We start from the raw sequence: 22,850 nt of genomic DNA, 5'->3' as shown, positions 1-22,850 counted from the left end.
GTCTGTCTGTCTGTCTGTCTGTCTCTCTGTCTGTCTGTCTCTCTGTCTCTGTCTCTCTCTCTCTGTCTCTCTCTCTCTCTCTCTCTCTCTCTCTCTCTCTCTCTCAGTAGCTGGAAACTGTGGCTGGTGTAATAATAATGTACAGCATTAACAGAAGGACAGCCATCAGGTGTTTCTTGACCGAGGTGTTCTTAATGACAGGTTGTCTCTCTCACCTGCCTGCCTGTTTTTTTTTGGAGGGAGGGGGATGGTGTGATCCGGTGTGTGTAAACCTAATTAGGAGGTCACCTTGTGTGTGTCCCGGGAGTAGTGGTCTCTCTCTCTCTCTCTCTCTCTCTCTCTCTCTCTCGCTCTCGCCGTGTGTGACCTGGCGTAATGGACTTCAGTATGTCGTAGCCCTTAGCTCGTGTTCTTCTCTGTGTTTACAAGAACCGCTCCCGTTGTGGTGTTCTTCAGGGAATGGAGGAGGTAAGAGAGAACTTTTCTTGTTCTGTTTTATGTTCTTTTTGTCATGATGTTCGTCTGGGGTTTTTTATTCCACCAGTTTTAGTTTTTTTTTAGAATTTTTTTTTTCATGTATTTTTTCTTAATTTTCATTTTTCATGTTTTTTATTTGTCACTTTTTTATCTTTGTTTTATCTATTTTTCATTGTTATTCTGTCTTTGTTCAGTCTCTATCATTTACCTTTCTCCTACTCTTGCTTTTGTTATTTTTGTCGGGTTTTTTAGTTTTCTTTTTGTCTTTTGATAACAGGTCTAGATAAGATGATTAGGTGAGATACGTGTTATTTGTTCTTCTGCTCTCCAATAACAGGTTCAGGTATATACTGGACAGGTAAGGGAGTTTTGTTCTTTGTAGTTCTTTTCTCTACCAAGTTCAGGTAGGCTGAGGGAGATGTTCTTTGTTGTTGTTCTCTGTAACAGGTTGAGGTAGGCTGGTCGAGTGAGGGAGATGTTCTTTGTTGTTCTCTCTAACAGGTTGAGGTAGGCTGGTCAGGTAATGGAGATGTTCTTTGTTGTTCTCTCTAACAGGTTGAGGTAGGCTGGTCGAGTGAGGGAGATGTTCTTTGTTGTTTTTCTCTAATTAACAGGTTCAGGTAGGCTGGTCAGGTAAGAGTTAACTAGCTTGACTTTTTATTCTGTTCAACACTTTCCTCTCCTACCTGGTTATGTCTCGGTTATAAGGGTGTTCTTCAGTTCATTGTTTGTTCAGTTCAATTACCTCTCGTGTGTGTGTGTGTGTGTGTGTGTGTGTGTGTGTGTGTGTGTGTGTGTGAATAAATGGGGCTTTTTATGGGCAGAGTATCATCTTAACTATTTTCGCCAGTGTTGTTATCTCTCTCTCTCTCTCTCTCTCTCTCTCTCTCTCTTCTAAAATGGGACAGGAAGCGGAGGAGAAAGAGGGGTGGAAGAGATTTTTTGGGGATAGGGTAGAGATAATACCTTTTTCCCTCTTCATTGGGGAAAAAAAGTAGCAGAAAGAGTATTGATAGGTGACTTTTTTTTTTGGGGGTGGCTGTAATGGAAGAATAATAGCATTTACCCTCTCCTCCTCCTCTCCCTTTCTCTCTCCTTTCTCTCCCCTCTCTCTCTCCCACTCTCTCTCCCTCTCTCTCTCTCCCCACCCTCCCTTCCCCAAACAAAAATGATGGTAATCCTTTTGGGAGAGAAAATAAGAGCAACCCTTCCTTCCTTGAGTCCCTTATTCTACCCTCCCCCTCCCTCCCCTCCCCCCCCTCTCTCTCTCTCTCTCTCTCTCACACACACGCCAAAAGAGACAGGATTTGTAAACTGTTCTGCCGTCTCATCATCACCTACGGCCTTGCCAGTCACTTGATCTGGTCAGTTCACACAGTCATTCTCGCTGCCATTCTTCCTCAGTCATTCTTTCTCCCAATCATTCCCTCTCACATTCTCTTTCACAGTCATTCTCTCCCTCACACACAGTCATTCTCTCCCTCACACACAGTCATTCTCTCCCTCACACACAGTCATTCTCTCCCTCACACACAGTCATTCTCTCCCTCACACACAGTCATTCTCTCCCTCACACAGTCATTCTCTTACACATTCTTCTGGGTCACTCTTTATTGCCGTTATTCTTATGTTCTATGCAATTCGAGTTTATTGTTGTTTTGCGTGTGTGTGTTACTGCATGTTTCTTCTGTTTCCCCTATTCATCGCTCTTCTCTCTGTCTGTTTTACTTATTTGATTCTCTTCTTGTTTATTTACGTATTTAATATAGTGTTTAAGGTGTTTTTATTTTCTCTTGATTTTATTGTTTATCTCAGTGGCTTTGTTTTGTTGTCCTTGTTTTTCTTTGTTTATTTTGTTTGTTCTTTTGTTTTTTATCATTTGTTATCGTTTCTCTGTTTACTCTTCCTTCATTCTCTTTCTTTTTTGTTTTATCCCATTTCCTTGTGTCTGCTTTTTATTGATGTTTCTGTGTCTCATTCGTTAAAGTTAATTTATTTTTTCTTTTGTTTTTTATTCGTTTTTTAGTTAAGATTCTTTTTTGTGCTTTTTAGTATTTGTTTGTCGTTGCTTTTATTGTGTTCTTGTTATTCCATTTTTATCATTTATCTTATCAGTCGAGATTCCTTTTTTTTTTTACATTTTCCTGTTATTTACTCCATTATCGTCTCTTATCTCATCTCATTCTGAAATTGTCTTGTTTTATCTTCTTCTTTCTCTCGTATGTTTATCATTTATTTTTATCTTCACTCTTCCTGATTATCTTAAGTTTATTTTCTTAATTTTTTTTGTTTTTAAGTTTTTCTTATTTACCCGTTTTATTGTTTTTGTTTCGTTAAGCCGTTGTGGTGTTTGGTGGTTCTTTTTAATATCGTTATTCTCTGTTTCGTTAAGTTTTTTTTATTCTTCTGTTTATTGTTGGTCTTGGGTCACAATCTATCATTCTGAATGCTTTTCGACATATACAGTCGTTCTGATTGGCTGAAGATGCTCGGTACTATGTTTCTTAATATTGTAGAATGTGTTTGCCAGTCAGTTATGAGTGTGTGAGTACTGAGTGGCTTACTACTGACTGTTTTTGAGATTTATTGAGTGTATCAGAGAGAGAGAGAGAGAGAGAAAATGGAAAGACGCAGACAGGTAGGGGGGAGGGGGTAGAACAAGCTCACCTGAGTACGGGGAAAATCCCTGACTCCCAGGTAAAAGAATTCAATTGCATTATATTTTTTCTCATTCTGAAGTGAAGGTTTCAGTCCTTGTATGTCCAGATCACTCATTACTTGGCACAACTCTTTGTTCTGAGAGGATTAGAGAGCTATAGTCCATCTTCAGAGCTTGTTGTGTTGTTATTCCTTGTCATCTTGGTTTGCCCAGTGCTTGCCCGGTCATCTGTCAGAGGTCGTGTGAATTTGGAGACCTGACCATTGCACGTGTTGATGATTTATACGGTGTTGTCTTTTATCTCGAACATGGTAGGAACTCATTCATTTGCCTTGTGTGTGTGTGTGACCCCTGGTATTGCCCTGACCTCTGGTGTCGCTGGTATTTGTTCTCAGTACTGGGTATACTTGTTCGTGGTATAAGTTTCGTCATACCCACACTTGCATGAGCGTCATACCGTTTGATAGAATCTTCAGCTTTCTCAACCGGTCTTCATAACTCTCGGTTCTTCAGCTGGCGGACCAGTTTCCTTGTCCCTCTCTCAACACTTTCATTCGCTTAGCTGTGTTTCACCTTGTAGGGACGCCACACACTGTTACCTTTCTCTTATGTGGAGAAGAACCAGGGCCATGTACGATCAGCTTAATGTTTGTGTGCCGAGTGGAGGGACACACCTGACCAAACACCTCACCTGGATCACCCTGTTAATGGTTGTTATTTATGCCCTCACTGAAGGAGGAGGGGGTAGCTGTAGAAATGAATTCCACTGATCTGTCTGTTTGAAAGTTCGGTCGGCTATCGTTTTTAGAGCAGCACGAAAGTCTTTACACATGTCGTAATAGAAGCTTGGTAAAGAAATAAACCTGGTGGTAAAGAAGAATAGACTTGCACAATGTGACTGACTCCCTTGAGGAACGCCACCTAACGCTGTAACCCAGTTAGACCAGAATATATTTACAGTGACTCCTTGACTTGTGTCATGCGGGAAATATTAAGTCTGGTGATAAGTTAATCCAGTTATAGCCACAAGCGTTGAGCTAAACAACCCAGGTAGACACTAATGGCATGATGGTCAGACACGTAGGTAGTATAGGCAGCTATCAAACAGGGAGGTACTACCGCCAGGGAAGATATTGGAAGTATAATGTGTTGTCTAATGGTAGACCCAAGTTCCTGGTTGCTGATCTGACTTTCTGCCTCATTTACACACAATTGCATGGTCTCAATTGCTTCTCTTACTTCGACAACACAACATACATATATTGTTTCTCTCTTGATTTTTCTAATTTTTATATTTATTTATGGTTCTTTATTATTAATATATATATATATATATATATATATATATATATATATATATATATATATATATATATATATATATATATATATATATATATATATATATATATATATATATAATTTTTTTTTTCGCCCTCCAGGCCTTGATGCGGGTCATTATAAAATGATCTGTGCCCGGGTGGGCTAATGCCCGTAAAAAAAAAATAAAAAAAGTAGGTGTCGGTCTGGTAACACTGTCCCAGAGTCGTTTAGGAAGGACTTCAGAGGAACTTGCATTTGATTGCTACGATTATCAAAAGAGTCGTACGTGATTTTTCTCCCGTTAACTAGGAGATAATTGAGAAGAAATCGGTCTTTTTTTGTTTTATGTCGGTAATCCAATTTCATTGGTATATCTTTAGCTGTTGTTGTTGTGTCTCGGAAGTCCGAATTCAGTGAAGGTAAATCGACAGTTTCAGAGAAAAATGATCGCATAAATCTGTGAAATCCGTCCCTTTGGCTGGATTTTCTGTGCTACTTATATTCATTTTCCCTCAAGTGGAGGAGGTATTATACTGACTCACTAAGGCTACGTTAAAGATAAAGAGACAAGAATAGCCTTTATATTGGACGATGAAAGGGGGAAAAAAATAGTGACGGGCATATTTCTGGGAATTGTGACCTTTGTGGGTAGAATTTCTTTGAGTGTAAAAAAAAGGGGGGGGGGGGGAGAGGGCAAAATATATATACTGTATATACAAGGCATTTATCTTATATTTTTCCACTTTAATCTTCATCCTCCGTTATAATATAGGATTCAAGATAGCATATAGGTTCATCACTTCCGTCCGTCCAAAATGTGTGTTGTCCATGCGATAACTCGAGTAATTTTCCGCAGATCAAAATAAAAATTAGCATGGAGCTTCACATCATCAATATGTAGATCAAGTTCGATAATCAGTAATTTTCACGTTTATTAACCAAAGATATGATCCCTTAAAGATTTTATCAGCAGCAAAAACCACCTCCACCTTGTGTTATACTCTGTCCTAGCATATAAATCAAGTGGACATAAGCACACCGGTATCCCTCGGCGACTACCAGAGATCCAATCACAGGCTGGGAGACCTACATTCATTTTGTGACCAGAAGCCTTCAAGGTTAAACACGTGCGCACAACTTCCAGCCATTGAGTAATGGTCTACAGTATACCCTTGGTTAGCCCACCCTGGTATTATGGTTGTGGGTGGGTGGTGTATTGATTGATCTCCTTGGACTATACTTCACAACACTATTTTTTTTTAAACTGTTACCTCCTGAGTCTGTGGTCTTTTATACATGAGTGCCAGTGTTGCCTACTAGTGACATTACGCTAAAGAATTGTAGTAGAGGGTTCACGGGATTTGTCGAGAGTGGGGGTGGAATAGATCACAATGGGAGAGGAAACATGGGTGAATCGGACCAAAACAATGGATGGAACGGACCACAGCAGTGTACCTGAACAATGGATGGAACGGACCACAGCAGTGTACCTGAACAATGGAAGGAACGGACCACAGCAGTGTACCTGAACAATGGAAGGAACGGACCACAGCAGTGTACCTGAACAATGGAAGGAACGGACCACAGCAGTGTACCTGAACAATGGAAGGAACGGGACCGCTGTTGGTGTACCTGAACTATGGAAGGAACGGACCACAGCAGTGTACCTGAACACGGGAAGGAAATCTGACCACAGCAGTGTACCTGAACAATGGAAGCGAACGGACCACAGCAGTGTACCTGAACAGCGGAAGGAACGGACTACAGCAGTGTACCTGAACAATGGAAGGAACGGACTACAGCAGTGTACCTGAACAATGGAAGGAACGGACTACAGCAGTGTACCTGAACAATGGAAGGAACGGACTACAGCAGTGTACCTGAACAATGGAAGGAACGGACCACAGCAGTGTACCTGAACAATGGAAGGAACGGATCAAAACAAGGGAAGAAGGGTCGTATTAGACAGGTGTAAGGAAGACTAGATCGTTTCGAGTTCTCCTCACTTTACATGTTCATTCTGGCTTTTCCCGGGGCCCTTTTGCGCAACGGCGGGGTATCCCCGTTCAACTACGTCCACCCACCCTCCCACACGTCTCTTGAGGGGGGGGGGGGAGATGGGGCTGGTGGAGACGAAAAGTTGAGAGGGTGTTGTGAGGGGGTGATGGGGGAGGAAGAGGTGGGGAATGATGGGGGAGGAAGAGGTAGGGGGTGATGGGGGAGAAAAGGTGTGGGGATAGAGAGAGGTAGAGGCAATGTGTGGGGAAGTGAAATAGAGGGGAGGAAGAGGGGGGAGTAATGATGAGGAGGAGGAGGAGGAGGAGGGGGGCTGTGGAGAGAACAGGGTAAAGATGGTTGAGAGAGAGAGACACTAATATACACGTATGGGGAGATTTAAATGTGTGGATTGAGATTTGATGTTGGTGAAAGGGTATCTACGCAGGTGGGGGAGGGTACTTAAAGTAGTGGGTGGGGAGGGGGTTGGATTGGTGGGGAAGACAAGATTGAGGAAGACGGTAGATAAAATTGAAGGAGAGACTACTCAAAGGTGTTGATGGATAAGGCTGGTGGTGGGCAGAGGGGGGGGAGGGAGGTAGAATGTGGTTGGGGTGATTGGTGGTGGGGAATGTGAAAGCTGAGGGGGATGTGGTGTGGTGGAGCAAGTGAGGAGGGTGGTGTGGTGGAGCAAGTCTAAGGGGAGGGTGGCGTAGAGCAAGTCTTAGGGAGGGTGGCGGGTGGAGCAAGTCTAAGGGGAGGTGTGGTGGAGTAAGAAATGAGGGGAGGAGGAGTTGAAGGCACTGTGGGAGGGACTAACAAGATTATCCTAGAAATGGGAGGGGGATGGGAGGGAGTGAGTGTCCTGTATGTGAAGGTAGGGAGTGGGAGAGGAGGCTTGGGTGTCCTAAAATGTGAGAGGGAGGCGACGAAGGAAGGGAGTGTGAGACAGATAAGCGTGTGAATGTTAACCCATGTGAGAGGGCAACTGGTACACGTCCTGTGAGAGTGAGTGAGAGGGGGAGGAAGGTAGGCAGGCAGGCGTGGGAGAGCAGGATTGGTATATGTCCTTAGAGTGAGAGGATGGGGAGGAAGATGGGCGTGGAAGTGAGGGGGGGGGACTGGTATGTGTCCTCGTAGGAGAAGGGTGGGCGTGGGTGAGGGGGTACTGGCATATGTCCTAGGAGGGAGAGAATGAGTGTGTGGGCGGCGGGAGGGCAGCGGCCATGTACTGATGCAAATGTTGTTGTCTCAGGAAGAAGGCTGTGCCCCGCCCCCCACCCCACCCCCCCCACCCCACCCCAGCTGATTCAACCATCACCATCCCGGAAGAGAGAGAGAGTATTATTATTATTATTATTATTATTATTATTATTATTATTATTATTATTATTATTATTATTATTATTCTGAGGATTGTGTACAAAGAGGACGTTTTTAATGGGACTCCTTAATCCTTATCGATCTGGAACCTGACCTAACCTTACCTTACCTTGGTCTTATCCTTGTTCTTCGACCTTTTAGTCTTGATGATCACTTGACGTAAAACTGTGTACCAAACTCCCTCGTCCCGCTTAGCCTCTCAAAAGTTATCGAGCGGCTACAGACTTTATAAACACACACACACACACACACACACACACACACACACCATAGCATAAAGATGTCCTACTTTATGTTGTTTTAGTTGAGATTATTGTATTATTGTTATTGTTAATTTTTTGTTATATTTCAGCTGTGTGGTGACCCATTAGTGATTTTTTTATGGGTCAGGTCAGTTCAGCTGTTTAATGACCTACCTTGGGGGAACTAATTTTTTTGTAGGTCAGGTCAAATTATTGATAACCCAATCAAGATTTTTGACCATTTTCCCACCGTGCCTCAGCGGTTTAATGACCACCGCGTCGGTGAAATCAGGTCAGGTCACACGATACCCCATTTTTGTTTATATTTCACGTGTTTTTGTAAATAGACTATATTGTAACTGTGAAGGTCAATAATCTATGTATCCAGTTTTTAGACGAAGGAATACAAATCAGTGGTTATATATGGCACCAGAGGAACATAGAAATGGAGGGAAGTGTAGCGGGCCTATTGACCCATAATGGGCAGTTCCGTTTTCACCCAACCTCTATCACTCGTATATCCGTCCAACCTATATTTGAAGCTATCCAGCGTGTTCGAGTTCATGATGATGTTTGGTAACTTGTTCCACTCATCCACTACTCTTATTTCCAAACCAGTGTTTACCTATCTCGCGCCTAAATCGAAATTTGTCTAATTTAAAACCATTGCTTCGAGTTTGCTCCTGGTTGGATAGTTTGAGTACCTTTTGTTTTTATCACCGTTGTTTAGACCTGACTTCCATTTTTACACCTAGATCATATCGCCCCTCACTCTGTCTCTCGAGGGAGTGCAAATTAAGATGCTTTAATCTGTCTCTGTATTCAAGGTTCCTAATTCCCGGAATTAGTCCAGTCATTCTCCTCTGTATGCTTTCTAGGGATTCTATATTCATTCTGTAGTACGGTGACCAGAACTGAACTGAGTAATCCAAGTGATGTCTAACAAGCGCAAGATATAGTTTTAGGATAACCTCGCTAGTCTTGTAACTAAAACTCCTTTGTATGAACCCGAGTACTTTGTTAGCCTTGTTTCGAGCAAATACACATTGTTGTCTTGGTTTAAGAATCCTGCTTATTATTACCCATAAATATTTCTCGGTCGGATTTCTCTTTAACGTTATTCATCTGATATCTGGTTTCTCCGTTTACATATCCAAGGCCAGTACTTTACATTTGTTCACACTAAATTTCATCTGCCATTTTTCAGACCTTGCGAAAAAAAAAATTATATTCTGTAATTTTGCAGAGTCCTCGTCAGATTTGATTACACGCCTTATTTTAGTGTCAACAAATTTACTTATGTTGCTGCTTACACCTATATCTATGTCGTGTATGTATATGATAAATAGTAATGGCCCAAGTACTGAGCCTTGGGGTACTCCAATCGGATTTGGTGCCATTAATACTGACTCTTGTTTCCTGTCCTGTAACCATGCCGTAATCTAGTAGTTTAGAACCTCTCCTCCAATTCCATGAGCCACCACTTTATGTATTAGTTTTTTGTGGAAGACCCTGTCGAAGGTTTTGCTAAAGTCGAGGTAAACCACATCATAATCGTGTCCGTCATCCACTGATTTGAAAACAGTTGAGAAGAATGATAGATTTGTTTGACATGAGCGCCCATGTCAGAGAGAGAACTTAGCTCCTTAACGATGAGTGAATTGAGAATATATGGATCACATGAATATTACACACACCAGCTTATTCCACCTGATTAAACCACTGTGGGGGTTAGGTTAAGTTTGTTTAGATTAAGTTAGCGTTAGGTCCCAGATGTGGTGTTAGATGTCCCAGGTGTGGTGTTAGATGTCCCAGGTGTGGTGTTAGATGTCCCAGGTGTGGTGTTAGATGTCCCAGGTGTGGTGTTAGATGTCCCAGTTGTGGTGTTAGAGGTCCCAGGTGTGGTGTTAAAGGTCCCAGGTGTGGTGTTAGATGTTCCAGGTGTGGTGTTAGATGTCCCAGGTGTGGTGTTAGATGTCCCAGTTGTGGTGTTAGATGTCCCAGGTGAGGTACTAAAGGTCCCAGGTGTGGTGCTAGAGGTCCCAGGTGAGGTACTAAAGGTCCCAGGTGTGGTGCTAGAGGTCCCAGGTGAGGTACTAAAGGTCCCAGTATGGAGGTTGCTCGCGAGGTCAGCATGAGGGGCTACTTGGTAAGTGTTTAATTCCCTAATGGTCCAACTGGCCAGGCTTGGCTCTCTACCCAGCCTCCTGGTAATCTGTACAGGGTAGGTGGTGGGTGGTGTTTGTGGGGGTGAAGTGTGTTTGTTTGTTTGTGGTTAGTGTCTTTGTGAGGGTGTAATGTGCTTGTTTGTGGGGGTTAGTGTGTTTGTGGGGGGTGTAGGGGATGTGTGTGTGTGTAGGGGTGTGGTGTATTTGTGTGTGGGGTGTCATTGTGTGTATAACTGTTTAGTGTGTTTGTATGAGGAGTGTAGTGTGTTTGTGTTGGGGTTAATGTGTTTGTGAAGGTGTAGTGTGTCTGTGAGGATGTTAGTGTGCTGTGTCTGTTGGGAATGTGTAGCAGTAGGTTGTCAGTCTGTGTATAGCTGTGTGGGAGTGTAGTGCGTTTGTGAAGGGGTGTGGGCGTGTGTAGTTGTGTGTGGGGGTATAGTGGGTATTTGTTTGTGGGAGTTAGTGTGTTTGTGTGTGGGGGAGTGTAGTGTGTTTTTGTGTAGGGGATTAGTTTGTGTGAAGGATGTCGGTCTGTGTATAGCTGTTTGGTGGTGTAGGGGGGTGTGGGGGGTGTGTAGTAATCAATGAGATGATGTTTATATTCTGTTTTTATTGTGGAGATTTATTCAGGGGGGGATTAATATTTTGTGGGATTTATTTGTATTCAAGAGATTTATATGCGCGGGGTTTTATTGATATTTATTCAAGGGATTTATATAAGTACTAGTCAGGGGCAATCAATACCCAGGAAGGGAGGAAGATTCTGATGGCCCTGACCTTCACCAGTGTTGGCGGAGAGCGGAAATGATATGTCAACCTATTTTGGAAGGTGGGTCGTGTTGGGGGTGTTTGTATCTGTACTTGAAATATGTTTTTTTTTAACTCTTGCTGTTTCGTAAGTTCGCAACGTTGGTGTGGTATGGTGTGTTCTTACCTCACAGGGATGTGCTGTGTCGTCTACTCACAGCACTGGAGGGATGTGCTGTGTCGTTAACTCAGCACTGGAGGGGTGTGCTATGTCGTCCACTCACAGCACTGGAGGGATGTGCTGTGTCGTCCACTCACAGCACTGGAGGGATGTGCTGTGTGGTAGGATCAGCGTGAGTTGTTTGAGGGGCTGAACACACAGGCCAATGTCCCTCTTCCTGTCTGGCAGTGAACGTGGTTAAACAGATCGAGGGGGAGGAAGAGATTGGTGGAGTGGGGAGTGAGAAGAGGGAGGGAGTGAGGGAGAGGGAGGGAATGGGATAGGAGGGCAGCGAAGGTAGACAGGAGAATAGAGTAAAAGAAGGTAGAGAAGGGAAGGAGGAAGAGAGGAGAACGTTATAAGGAAGGAAGGAAGGAAGTGGAATGAAAAAAAGAGGGGTCGGGAGGAAGGGGAATGAAGACAGGTAGGAAACTAGGAAGAGGGTAAATGGATTGGAAGAATAATTTGGAGGGGGAGAGAAGGATGAGTGGGAGGGGTAAAGGAAAGGGAGGAGGAAGGAAGGAGAAAGGGGGGGGATTAGATGATTTTTGGCCATTCTCGTAGACATGATCATACAGGGTGAGGCAAAACGTCTTGAAGGATTGTCTAGTCAAAATCACACACACACACACACACACACGGTCATGCATCCGTCTAGTTTTAATACTAAGGTAGCTTTATATTATCTGTAATAGTAATGTAATACCAGTAATATATTTTCCCTGCACAGTAATGACATAAATAATAAAATTCCTTTATAACTTCTGCTTCAACTTTAATGTTTTATTGTTGGTGTAAATTATATAAATTATCTTGACTGTACAGGTTGGATTATTATTATTATTATTATTATTATTATTATTGTTGTTGTTGGTGTTGTATATATATTTTTGTATCTGTTTATATATATTAAAAACAATGTTGAAGTATCATTGTTTCACATTTTTTCTGTATATTGTTTGTTTTTACTTTAATGTTTTTATCCTGGTCAATTATCATATATTTGTCCTGTATTTTCAAAGTTTTTGTTCTTCGATGTCTTTGTTTACCTTTTACTAATTTGTCTTGAAATATTTCCCGCGTTTTTTTATTAATTTGTCCTTTTAATTATTATTTTTTTATTTTTTTCATTTCCCTACAATTTATTTTTTCGTAGTTCTGAACGCTACGGTATCGGGAGTTATCGCTCAAGTGGTCGAAGTTTCGTACGTTAGTTGAGGTCATGGGTGTAGCGGCGGTGGTGGAGTGGATACAGTATTTATCTCCTGTTCAAAGTGTCGCTAGTTCGATCCCCAGCTGTGACTTTACAGTTGGGAGAAGTGGTGGTTGTCGAGTGTAGTGTCGGATTATGTATATAGAAGTCTTAACTACACTATAACGTGCCGTCAATTATATGAAAACCACTTTTTTTCTAACCTAATTTATCTTCGTTGTTTTTTTTTTTCTATTTTCTTCACATTTTCTTATTGTTTTCAGTTCTTATTTTTTCACTCTTATTTTTCACAATTTCTTATTTTTCGTAGTATTTTCCTATTTTTCACATTTTCTTCTTTACACATTTTCGTATTTTTCACAATTTTGACATTATTTCTCGATTATTTTTCTTCTATCTCTTATTCCTTGTATTCATCGTAGGTGGTGTTACATGCATCATATATACACCAGTTTTAAGTCTCTTCATCTCCCTGTTATCAAGTATTCACCTTTTTCCTCTTCCTCTGAATCATTACGTGCTATTCATATCGCCTTGTCATTTATTCCGCCTCCCTGTCTCTCATCTTCCGCTGTGTAGGAGGGGAAGAGGGGGAAGATCGCCATGGGAGGGGGAGGGAGATAGCCGTGGGAGGGGGAGGAAGGGGAGAGAAAGATGGGTGTGGGAAGGGAGGTGAAGGAAAATTACGTGGGAGAGGAGACGGGGAGAAAATATGCGTGGAAGGGGGGAGGAAGGGGAGATAGGGAGGGGAATGGAAGGGAATAGGTGGCCCTGGGGAGTTAGGTAATTGTGGGGGAGGAATGAGGCGTAAGTGGTTAGGTTAGGTTAGGGATAAGAAGGAATTTAATATTTTTTTCTTCTTTTGTTTACAAGTTATGGTAGAATGCGCCTTAGTTACATATGATAGTCACGGTGCAATTATACCGCCATTTTTTGTGTGTGTAAGGTCGTTGGTGGTCTGTGATTACTGTCGGTATGTTTGTGTGTTTGTTTGTTTGTTTGTCTGTGTTTCATAGGTAAAGGGGGGGAGAGAGGTAGTGGGGTGGGGGAGGGATTGTGTGGGGTAGAGAATGTGTGGTGGGGGGGGGGGATTTTAGTAGGCCTTAATTACATATTTTTGCTAAAGGCTCCCTCCCACACTTGTGAAATTCAGTCATTTTTTTTTATGAAGTTTTGGTCTTTGAAAATACGGTCTTTTTGAAGTCTGGGGTCTTAATAAATTAGGTCTTTTGAAGTCCCGGTCTTGGTATTTAGTCTTTGAAAAATTCGGTCTTTATAATTCGTTAATCTGGGCGAGGAGGAATGGGGATATACATACATACATAAACATGATGCATACTGTATTTTCCCCTTTATGCATATATACGGTACACACACACACACACACACACACACACACACACACATATTGCGGTGTATATAATAGGGAAAGGAATTCTACATATTATTGAAAACAACTGAACGTTAATGAAAAAATGGTGAAATATTCTGATGCCTCCCGATAGTGACGTGTGGTGACCGTGTGTGTGTTGTGGTGGTGGTGGGTGGCGCGCGCGTGTATGTATGTGTTGGGGGCGTGGTGGCGCGCGCGCTGTATGTATGTGTTGGGGCGTGGGTGGCGTGTGTTGTGGTGGGTGGCGCGTGTATGTATGTGTTGGGGGCGTGGGTGGCGTGTGTGTGTGTGGTGGTGGCGCGCGTGTATGTATGTGGTGGGTGGCGTGTATGTATGTGTTTGGGGCGTGGGTGGCGTGTGTGTTGTGGTGGGTGGCGCGTGTATGTATGTGTTGGGGGCGTGGGTGGCGTGTGTGTGTGTATGTGTTGGGGCGTGGGTGGCGTGTGTGTTGTGGTGGGTGGCGCGTGTATGTATGTGGTGGGGCGTGGGTGGCGTGTGTGTATGTGTTGGGGCGTGGGTGGCGTGTGTGTTGTGGTGGGTGGCGCGTGTATGTATGTTGGGGGCGTGGGTGGCGTGTGTGTTGTGGTGGGTGGCGCGTGTATGTATGGTGGGGGCGTGGGTGGCGTGTGTGTGTGGTGGGTGGCGCGTGTATGTATGTGGTGGGGGCGTGGGTGGCGTGTGTGTTAAACCAATCGAAGGGTAACGTGGCACGGTAGTTAGGGGTGTGGGCGTGCCTGGTAGGTGATTACAAGGAGTGTTGTTTTGAGTGGAGGGTGATGAGCTCATAGACGCGTGGGCGTGGGTAAAAAGCGTGGGCGCGTGGGTTAAAGGTGTGTGGGCGTGGGTAAAAAGGAGTGTGGGCGTAGGTAAAAAGGAGTGTGGGCGTAGGTAAAGCTGTGTGGGTTAAAGGCATGCAGACCCGAGAATTGTGCCGACCACTGCAATACTGTGTCGAGTCGAGAACTTGATAACTGGGAAAAAAATCCCTCACGGCTGAGAAACCTATACTAGTCAGGTCAGGAGAGGCAGGTGTTAGGTTAACTTGAGGCGACCACAAGTATTTCTAACCTAACCTAACTTAACCTAACCAAACTTAACTTAACCTAAACACACAGAACCTGACTTAGTTAACCCCGATTATTCCTTAAACGAATCTGAACCTTATGTAATCTGTACCTGACTCACTTAACCTCCCCTCATTAATAAAGGTTAAGGCGCCGTTAAGCATCACCTTACTCCCACTAATACACTCATTACGTTTAATCTACTTATGTAAACATTGGCCTGAGGGGAGGAGAGGTTGAGAAGCTCCCAGAACAACCCGGACGACACACCCCCCTCCTCCTCCACCACAGTGCTGTACAGGTTGCCAATTCGGTATTAACCAAATATGTCTGCTGGACGCCCCGGAGTGTCCCCTCTTACTATGGCCCCCGTAACCCGCCATGTGTATATTATTTACTCCTGTCTCATATATCCTTGATGGACGAAGGCTTAAAAAACCCGCCTCTCTGATCAGAAATAAACGAGTAACATGTACACTGAGGGGGAGATAAGTGTAATCTAGCAGTATTATGTTCCCGTCAGTTCACCCACGCAGTATGTCTGACGTACTCGTGACGTCATGGCCCCCCCCGTGATGACGTCAGTACTACGTCACCACCGTAAGGCTCCGCCCACGCACTTGGGGGTTATGAATGAAACCAGGATGGAGGGAAGGAGAATTTGGTGACTGGGTTTTTATTTTCACGCTGAGTAGTGATGTAAACAGTGTGGGTGATGGCTATTAAGGAAGCTGAGAGATGGAAAGGGTAAAAATAACTGGGACACGAGTCGTTATCTTGTGCTAGTGATAAAGTATTGGAGAGTTGGTGTGTTGAGGTGTTATCTTGTCTTAATTATTATTATTATTATTATTATTATTATTATTATTATTATTATTATTATTATTTTAAATACGACAAACCTAAACACCCATGTTAATAGGCAGACAGACACAGACAGGCAAGTTAATGGACAGATACAAACAGCTAAGTTAATAGACAAATAAAGGCAGCCACTTTAATAGACAGACAAAACAGACAATCTAGTTAGTTAATAGACAGGTAAACAGAAATGACCAGGGAGATAGGAAGGAACTGGTTCACAAATAGGGTGGTGGACGAGTGGAACAAGCTTAACAACATTGTAGTAAGTGCTGGAACGCTGGAAAGTTTCAAAAGGAAGCTAGATATATTCATGGATGATAGAGAGTGGCAGTAACTCGACAGGAGCTGCCATGCACAGGCCAACCGGCCTATTGCAGACTCCTTATTTTCTTATGTTCTTATAAAGGCGACTGTTGTGACAGTATATCACTTAATACTGAGTGGTAGATTATTGACAGACAGACAGACATAGATGTAGACACAGGCGTACAAATAGACGTAGACAGATAGATAGATACACACACAAATAGATTTAGACATACTGACACTTAAATTTAGACACAAATAGGTTTAAACAGACATAGATACAGGTAGACATAGATGTTGGCAGACAGAAAGACACACACCCACACCCACAGCGACGTATGCCTTTTCTGTGTAATAATAACAATAATAATGATAATAAATAATGATAAAGATTATTATAAATTCCATAATATTGATATAAACTTAAAACTAACAATAATAATAAGATAGAAGGTTTGTGGCACCTTGTGGGGCTGAGGACGTCACGGGGTGTTTGTGGCACCTTGTGGGGCTGAGGATGTCACGGGGTGTTTGTGGCACCTTGTAGGGCTGAGGACGTCACGGGGTGCTTGTGGCACCTTGTGGGGCTGAGGACGTCACGGGGTGTTTGTGGCACCTTGTAGGGCTGAGGACGTCACGGGGTGCTTGTGGCACCTTGTGGGGCTGAGGACGTCACGGGGTGTTTGTGGCACCTTGTAGGGCTGAGGACGTCACGGGGTGCTTGTGGCACCTTGTAGGCACTAAATCACCACTTCCCATCCCCTCAATCACTTCCACTCCTCTCCTACGCCTTTTCCTCTGGTCCACAGGTCCTTGTCTCACGCCCTTCTCCCTTCCTTTCCCTGTCCCATAGTTCTTCTCCGTGATTATGGGTTCTGGGTTTGGAGAGAGGGGTGGTGGGTGGAGGGGCGTGGCCTGTCGAGAGAAGGGAGGGCTGGCGGGCACTGGGGCGTGGGAGGAACCATCAGGGTCAAACAAGGTTGTACAGGTATTGATCCTACGCCAACATTCTCCTCCGCCCACCCACCCCCCCATACCTCACCCTCTCACCCCCAACACCATTTTTACGCCCCCCTTCGACCCTCCGCCTGCCCCCACTTCTTACCTCCGCCCCTACTTCCTATCTTCGCCCCCCTCCACTTCCTATCACCCCCCCTCCCCCGCTTCCTACCTCGTCCTCATAACTCCACCTTCCCACTAAACTCACCCCCTCCTACCTTCCCCTCCTTCCCTCCGACCTCCCTTCCTCCCTCCGACCTCCCCTTCCCCCTCCGACCTCCCCCTTCCTCCTACCTCCCCACCCTCCTCCGACCTCCCCCCCCCCTCCTACCTCCCCTTCCTCCTACCTAGTATGAGTACGCCGAGCCCCACATCCGGCTTCTCCTACACTTACAATTCCTCCGTTTTACCCCATTTACATTTTTGTCTGTAAATACGAGTTGTGTGTCGGTAAAACGAGTTGTGTGTCGGTAAAACGAGTTGTGTGTCGGTAATACGAGTTGTGTGTCGGTAATACGAGTTGTATGTCGGTAATACGAGTTGTTCGGTAATACCGGTCGGTATAAACGGGGTACGTGGTTGGGTGATGTGTGTATGATGTTTCCCCTCTCATGATGTTTGAGTTATGACGTTAGGATGTGTAGTCAGGCACAACCAGGCGGAGAGATGATCTATGGGATTCCTGTTTGCCCTCGACCGGATATTTGGGGAGATACAGCCGTCCGTCCGTCCGTCTGTCTGTCTGTTATCATTTGGCTTTTGGACCGGGGTGACGAATCAGGGATGACTGATATTTTAGAGGTACCTTGTTGGTAGTGAGTGGTACTGGCTGCTAGAGGTACCTTGTTGGTAGTGGTACTTGGCTCCTAGAGGTACAGTTGCCTCCACATTAAAGTACCGCACATACTGGGAGTGTGTAAGGGCTCGGGTAGGAGATGTGACACTGCCGCACTATAATCAGGGCTGAATGAACGGACGTTAAACAGTGAAATATCCCTGTTTGTGATAAGATACAAACAATACTGTAAATGAGGTAAACGGCATTTAGGGTCAAAAGGTCATGCCATTATTACGGTCTCTGGGTCAAAGGTCATTTTGGTTCAAACTCGACATGGGTTTCAATGTATCGATGATTATAACACAGATCACTTGGCCCAAGAGAGTAGAGGTTCCCTGTTAAGGTCATAGGTCACTAATCACGTGAAGATTAGGCACCCCAGCTTATTACACCTGCTAATTTAAACACTAACTGCAGGGGTTAAGTTACATTAGCATTAGGGTGTTAAACCATCACGTGAAACAAGCTGGGGTGTCTAATCTTCGGGTGGTTCAAACTGACCTGTGTTAAAAATGAATTCCAGTTTGTGCACCATAACGCTGCTCTCCGTCAACCATTTTTCACCAAACTCCACCGTAATGTTTGTCTCTGGCCAGTGAAGAGGAGGAGCAGCAGCAAATGGATCTTCTAAAAATATAACTTCAGTTTCCACACAATAGCTCCCACTTGTCGCACACTATTTGTCTTGACACTTCAGTAATACATTATATTTATCTTGGTGAAGCTCGCTGGGTGTTCACGATAACGCTTTAGTTCACACACAGATCCAGAAGACGAGCGCCCGTGTTGTGTGGGTGGTGGGTACTCACTGAAATGTCCAATGTTAGAAAAATACTACGAATTAGACTGAGTTATTGTTTGATGCGAACACCTCGAACCTTCACCTTACCTTACCTCACCTCATTTCACCTCCCCTCAGTTCACCTTACCTAATCTAAGCTTATGTAACCTAACGTAATCTTACCCTACACCTCACCTCACCTCACCTCACCTCCACCTCACCACACCTCACACACCACACCTCACGGTTGAAAGTGAAATTGAATCAGTTTACTTGGCCTTTTCTTTACAGCTAGAGTTGTACAATATAAACAATAGTGACTTGACTGAACCCTCTTTTACGACCCGGATCTTCCATTAAAGGGTCGCTCTCCTGGTGAATCCATTTATCTCATGAAACTAAATAATACCCTGGGACGTCATCACCTTGCATGGCGCTTATAAATAATTGCTGAATTTGTATCACTTTTTTTTATCTTCACCTTTTTTAGATTTTTTTTTTGTTTGCATTTTTTGGTTTTTTTTTTGATGCTGTGTTTTGGTTTTATTCTTTTATTTTATTTATTTATTTTTTTTAACGTTTTCACTTTTTTATAGACTTTTGATGTGTTTGTGGTTTCAATTTTTTTTCGTTATATTTTAATTGTAAGTTATTTTTTGTATTTTTTTTTTAAATATTAAGTACTGGGATAGTGTGTGTTAGGTGAGGGTTGGTAGGTAGGTAGGTAGGTAGGTAGGTAGGTAGGTAGAGTTGGGTAGGTGTGTATTGTGAGTAGGTAGAGTAGGTATATAGGTGGGGTAGGAATTTAGTGAGGTAAAAGTAGGCAGGTAGAGTAGATAGGTATATAGGCAAGTAGAGTAGGTATGTAGCTAGGTAGAGTAGGTATCAGGTAGGTAGGTAGGTAGGTAGAATAGTATCACCTGGGAATAGAAATAAAAAAAAGGTCTGTTCGTGGTAATTTTTCATAAGATTGATGATTGTGTCAGTGTCGCCTGGGTGCTGGGGCTAGCTGGAGGCATGGTGAGGTAGTCAAGGTAATAAGATGATTAGAGAGAGAGAGAGAGAGAGAGAGAGAGAGTTTGGCCAAGGACACACACACACACACACCGTAAAATTTATATAGTGTGTGTGTGTATGTGTTTTAACGTATAGTGTATATATCCTCCTTAGTATACGAGTATATTATATTTCTGGGATATGTATATTTCGCGAGGGTATATGTATGTATTTCTATGAAGTATATATTTACCAAGTCTACAGGTGTAAGTAGTGTGTATTGGGAGAGTGGTAGGTTTTTATTAATGAGGTATTGTCTGTGTGTCTGTTTTTGTCTGTACGTTTGTCTGTTTTTCTGTTGATTGTTGTTGTCTGTCTTTATGATTGTGTCTGTTTGTTTGTGTCTGTTTGTTTGTTTGTTTGTGTGTCTGTTGATTGTTGTTGTCTGTGTATATTTGTGTGTTTGTGTCTGATTTTCTGTGTTTGTTTGATTGTTGTTTTATCGAATGCTAACGTACACAAATTGATTGCCATCTTCACCCAAATTACACAGCTGGTCTGGCTAACTATAGGCTCGTTAGTACACGGTTATATATTTAGTTAGCATATGTCAAAGATGGTAAAGGTCATTATTGAGGTCAGAGGTTATCCCAGGCGAGGAAACGTTCATACTTATCAATCTATTGTTTAAACCCCTCCCCCCCCACCCCCCCCCCAAAAAAAAGTCGCCCCAGCAACGACCACACTGAGATTTCGACAACTTGTCTACTGAGTTTTATTTTTATTGCATTTTTTCCCCAGTCGTTTTTTACTCTTTTAAACCATATGTAAATTTCGGTGTTTTTTTTTCCTGACTGTGTGTGTGTATCCGTTTGAAGGGAAAAAAAGACGGATTAGGTGCGTCATGTTTGTGTTTAGATTTCTTATTTTTTTTATTTCGTTTTTATTGACTTATTTTATTGGATATTGATATTTCTATTTAGTTTCTCGTTCTTTTTTTAAATCTATTAATTATTTTTTCTTGTAATTTTTTTTTTAATAATTCTTAACTTTTTTTTTGGTGGGGGGGTGACATATTTATTTGTTTTACATTTATTTTATCTCCTCATTATCGCAATTATTCTCTGTCCCTTAATTCTACTTCATTTTAATTCTATTTACCATTTTATTTAGTTGTATTTATTCCTGTCAATATTTTAATTTTTTTTCTGTTCTATTTTTCCTTATTTTTTTATTCAGGAAGAGGACATGAAGGAATAGGAGGAGGAGAAAGAGGTGGTGTAGAAGGAGAAGGAGAATGGTTAAAAAAAAAAGCTGTGTGTGTGTGTGTGTGTGTGTGTTTTATTAGAGTGTACAATTAATTCCTCCTTGTGCTGTTAACGGAATTTCACGCCACTTAGTGTAATGGTGTCAGTGAGCCGATGAGTTACACGTGTCAAGACGATTTCATTCCACACACACACACACACACACACACACACACACAGACACACACACACACACACACACACACACACACACACACAGTATATAAATTAACCAACCAAACTTTTTAAAGCAGAGGAATTAAAACCCTTCTGGATCCTTGAAACCAGAGAACTGAAACTCATTCACGCCAACGAAGGAAAAAAAACACCAAGATAATTATTGAATTTCTCAAGGGCGGTCAAACATGACAATGGTAAGTGGACTAGATAGCTAGCTAGATAGATAGATAGATAGATAGATAGATAGATAGATAGATAGAGAGACAGATATAGATAGATAGATAGTACAGGTATATAGATAATGGTAAAAGGTGAATCGATTGTAAGGCTCAGGTAAGTATTGGAGTCAGGGAAGGAATCAGGGGGCTGGCTGTTTTTGACATAGTTGGGGGGGATGAGTGGGTAGGGTGGAGTGGTGATGGTGAGTGGGTGGGGAAGTGGTGAGGAGGAGGAGGAGGAGGAGGAGGAGTTTGTGAGAGGGAACTTTTGCCCGCCCACACCACATATATTACGGGCCATTTTATTCTTATCATTCGTCCACACTCCCGGCTTAAGTTGACGGAGGGAGGGGTAGGGTAAGGGTGGAGTAGGAGTAGGAGTAGGTAGGTGGGTGGGTGAGATGATTAGTGAGGGGTTGGGGGTTAAGTGGGTGGGGAAGAGTGAGATGGGTGGGGAATGAGGGAGTGAGTGAGTGGAGAATAAGGAGGGAGAATGGGGAATTGGAGTGTGGGTAAAATATAGGGAATAGTATTGGAATGCAGAAGGTGGGGAATGGGGGGTGGCAGGAAGTACTAGTGGGTCGTGACACAGCAAGTAGGAGTAGTTGTGACAAAATATATATATATATATAGCAAGTCACGGCTGACTGACCTGCTGGAAGTCAAGGGAGAGTCAAAGTAGAAATGAAAAGGAGTGACAGGCCAGGAGAATGGCAGAGATGTGATAAGGGAGGGACCAGGGAGGAGTGAGAGAGGGGGATATGACTTCAGGTGGTTCTTGTTAAGTACCCCCTACTTTACCCTCTTCCTCATTTTACCTACATCTCCCTCTCCTCCCCTCTCCACTCTCTCCTCTCCTCCCTCTCCCTCACTCCTCCCCCTCCCTCCTCCTCCCCTCCTCCTCCTCCCCTCCCCTCCCCTCCTCCCCTCAAACACTCCTCTCCCCCGTCACCATAAAGTGTACCGTTAGTGCCTCGTTATATAATCTAAGGTCACGGGTTTGAACGCTCTTCGGGGCCTGTTTGTACAGCAGCTGGAGTACACGTGGGTACATTTTCGCTTGCACACTTTCCTTATTTGGGTTTATTAAATATCTTTACTGCTTCTGTGTGTAAGTATGTGTTTGTTTACGTGTGTGTGTGTGGGTTGTGTGTGTGGGGGGGGGGCTTGGTTATTATTTCTCTCCTCTCTCTCCTCTCTCTCTCTCTCTCTCTCTCTCTGTGTATCATCAGTATGGAAAGAAAATATTTAATTGTATATAAATAATAATGTTGGCAGGTGGTCGTACACGCTATGGCTGGCCACACGAGTATTGTTTATTTAAGGAGCAACACGATGGCCACGCCCCCAGTTAACGCGGTGAAGTGACCAGTGACCACATGTCCAGGAATTACCCACGACGATCACACAACCCGCCAGGGGCAGTGGTTAAAGTGTTACTGAATTGTATGATCCTTGGTCGAGTGGGGCGACACAC

At 43.3% G+C, this 22,850-nt stretch overlaps 1 protein-coding gene across 1 annotated transcript in view; it reads left to right on the top strand.

Annotated features, from left to right (window-relative positions):
• The first annotated feature begins 10,189 nt into the window (after window positions 1–10,189).
• The window catches only part of LOC121858497 (calcium-binding and coiled-coil domain-containing protein 2-like), a 44,115-nt gene continuing 31,454 nt past the window's right edge, over window positions 10,190–22,850 (top strand). Inside the window, exon 1 of the mRNA XM_042354931.1 lies at window positions 10,190–10,228. Within this exon, the coding sequence (XP_042210865.1) occupies window positions 10,190–10,228 (39 nt within the window). The remainder of the gene's footprint in view (window positions 10,229–22,850) is intronic.

This window comes from Homarus americanus, unplaced genomic scaffold (assembly GCF_018991925.1).
Source record: "Homarus americanus isolate GMGI-L3 unplaced genomic scaffold, GMGI_Hamer_2.0 scaffold3766, whole genome shotgun sequence".
Classification (NCBI taxonomy): domain Eukaryota; kingdom Metazoa; phylum Arthropoda; class Malacostraca; order Decapoda; family Nephropidae; genus Homarus; species Homarus americanus.
Note: the sequence above shows the minus strand (reverse complement) of the source record. Positions and strands in the feature narration are given on the sequence as shown.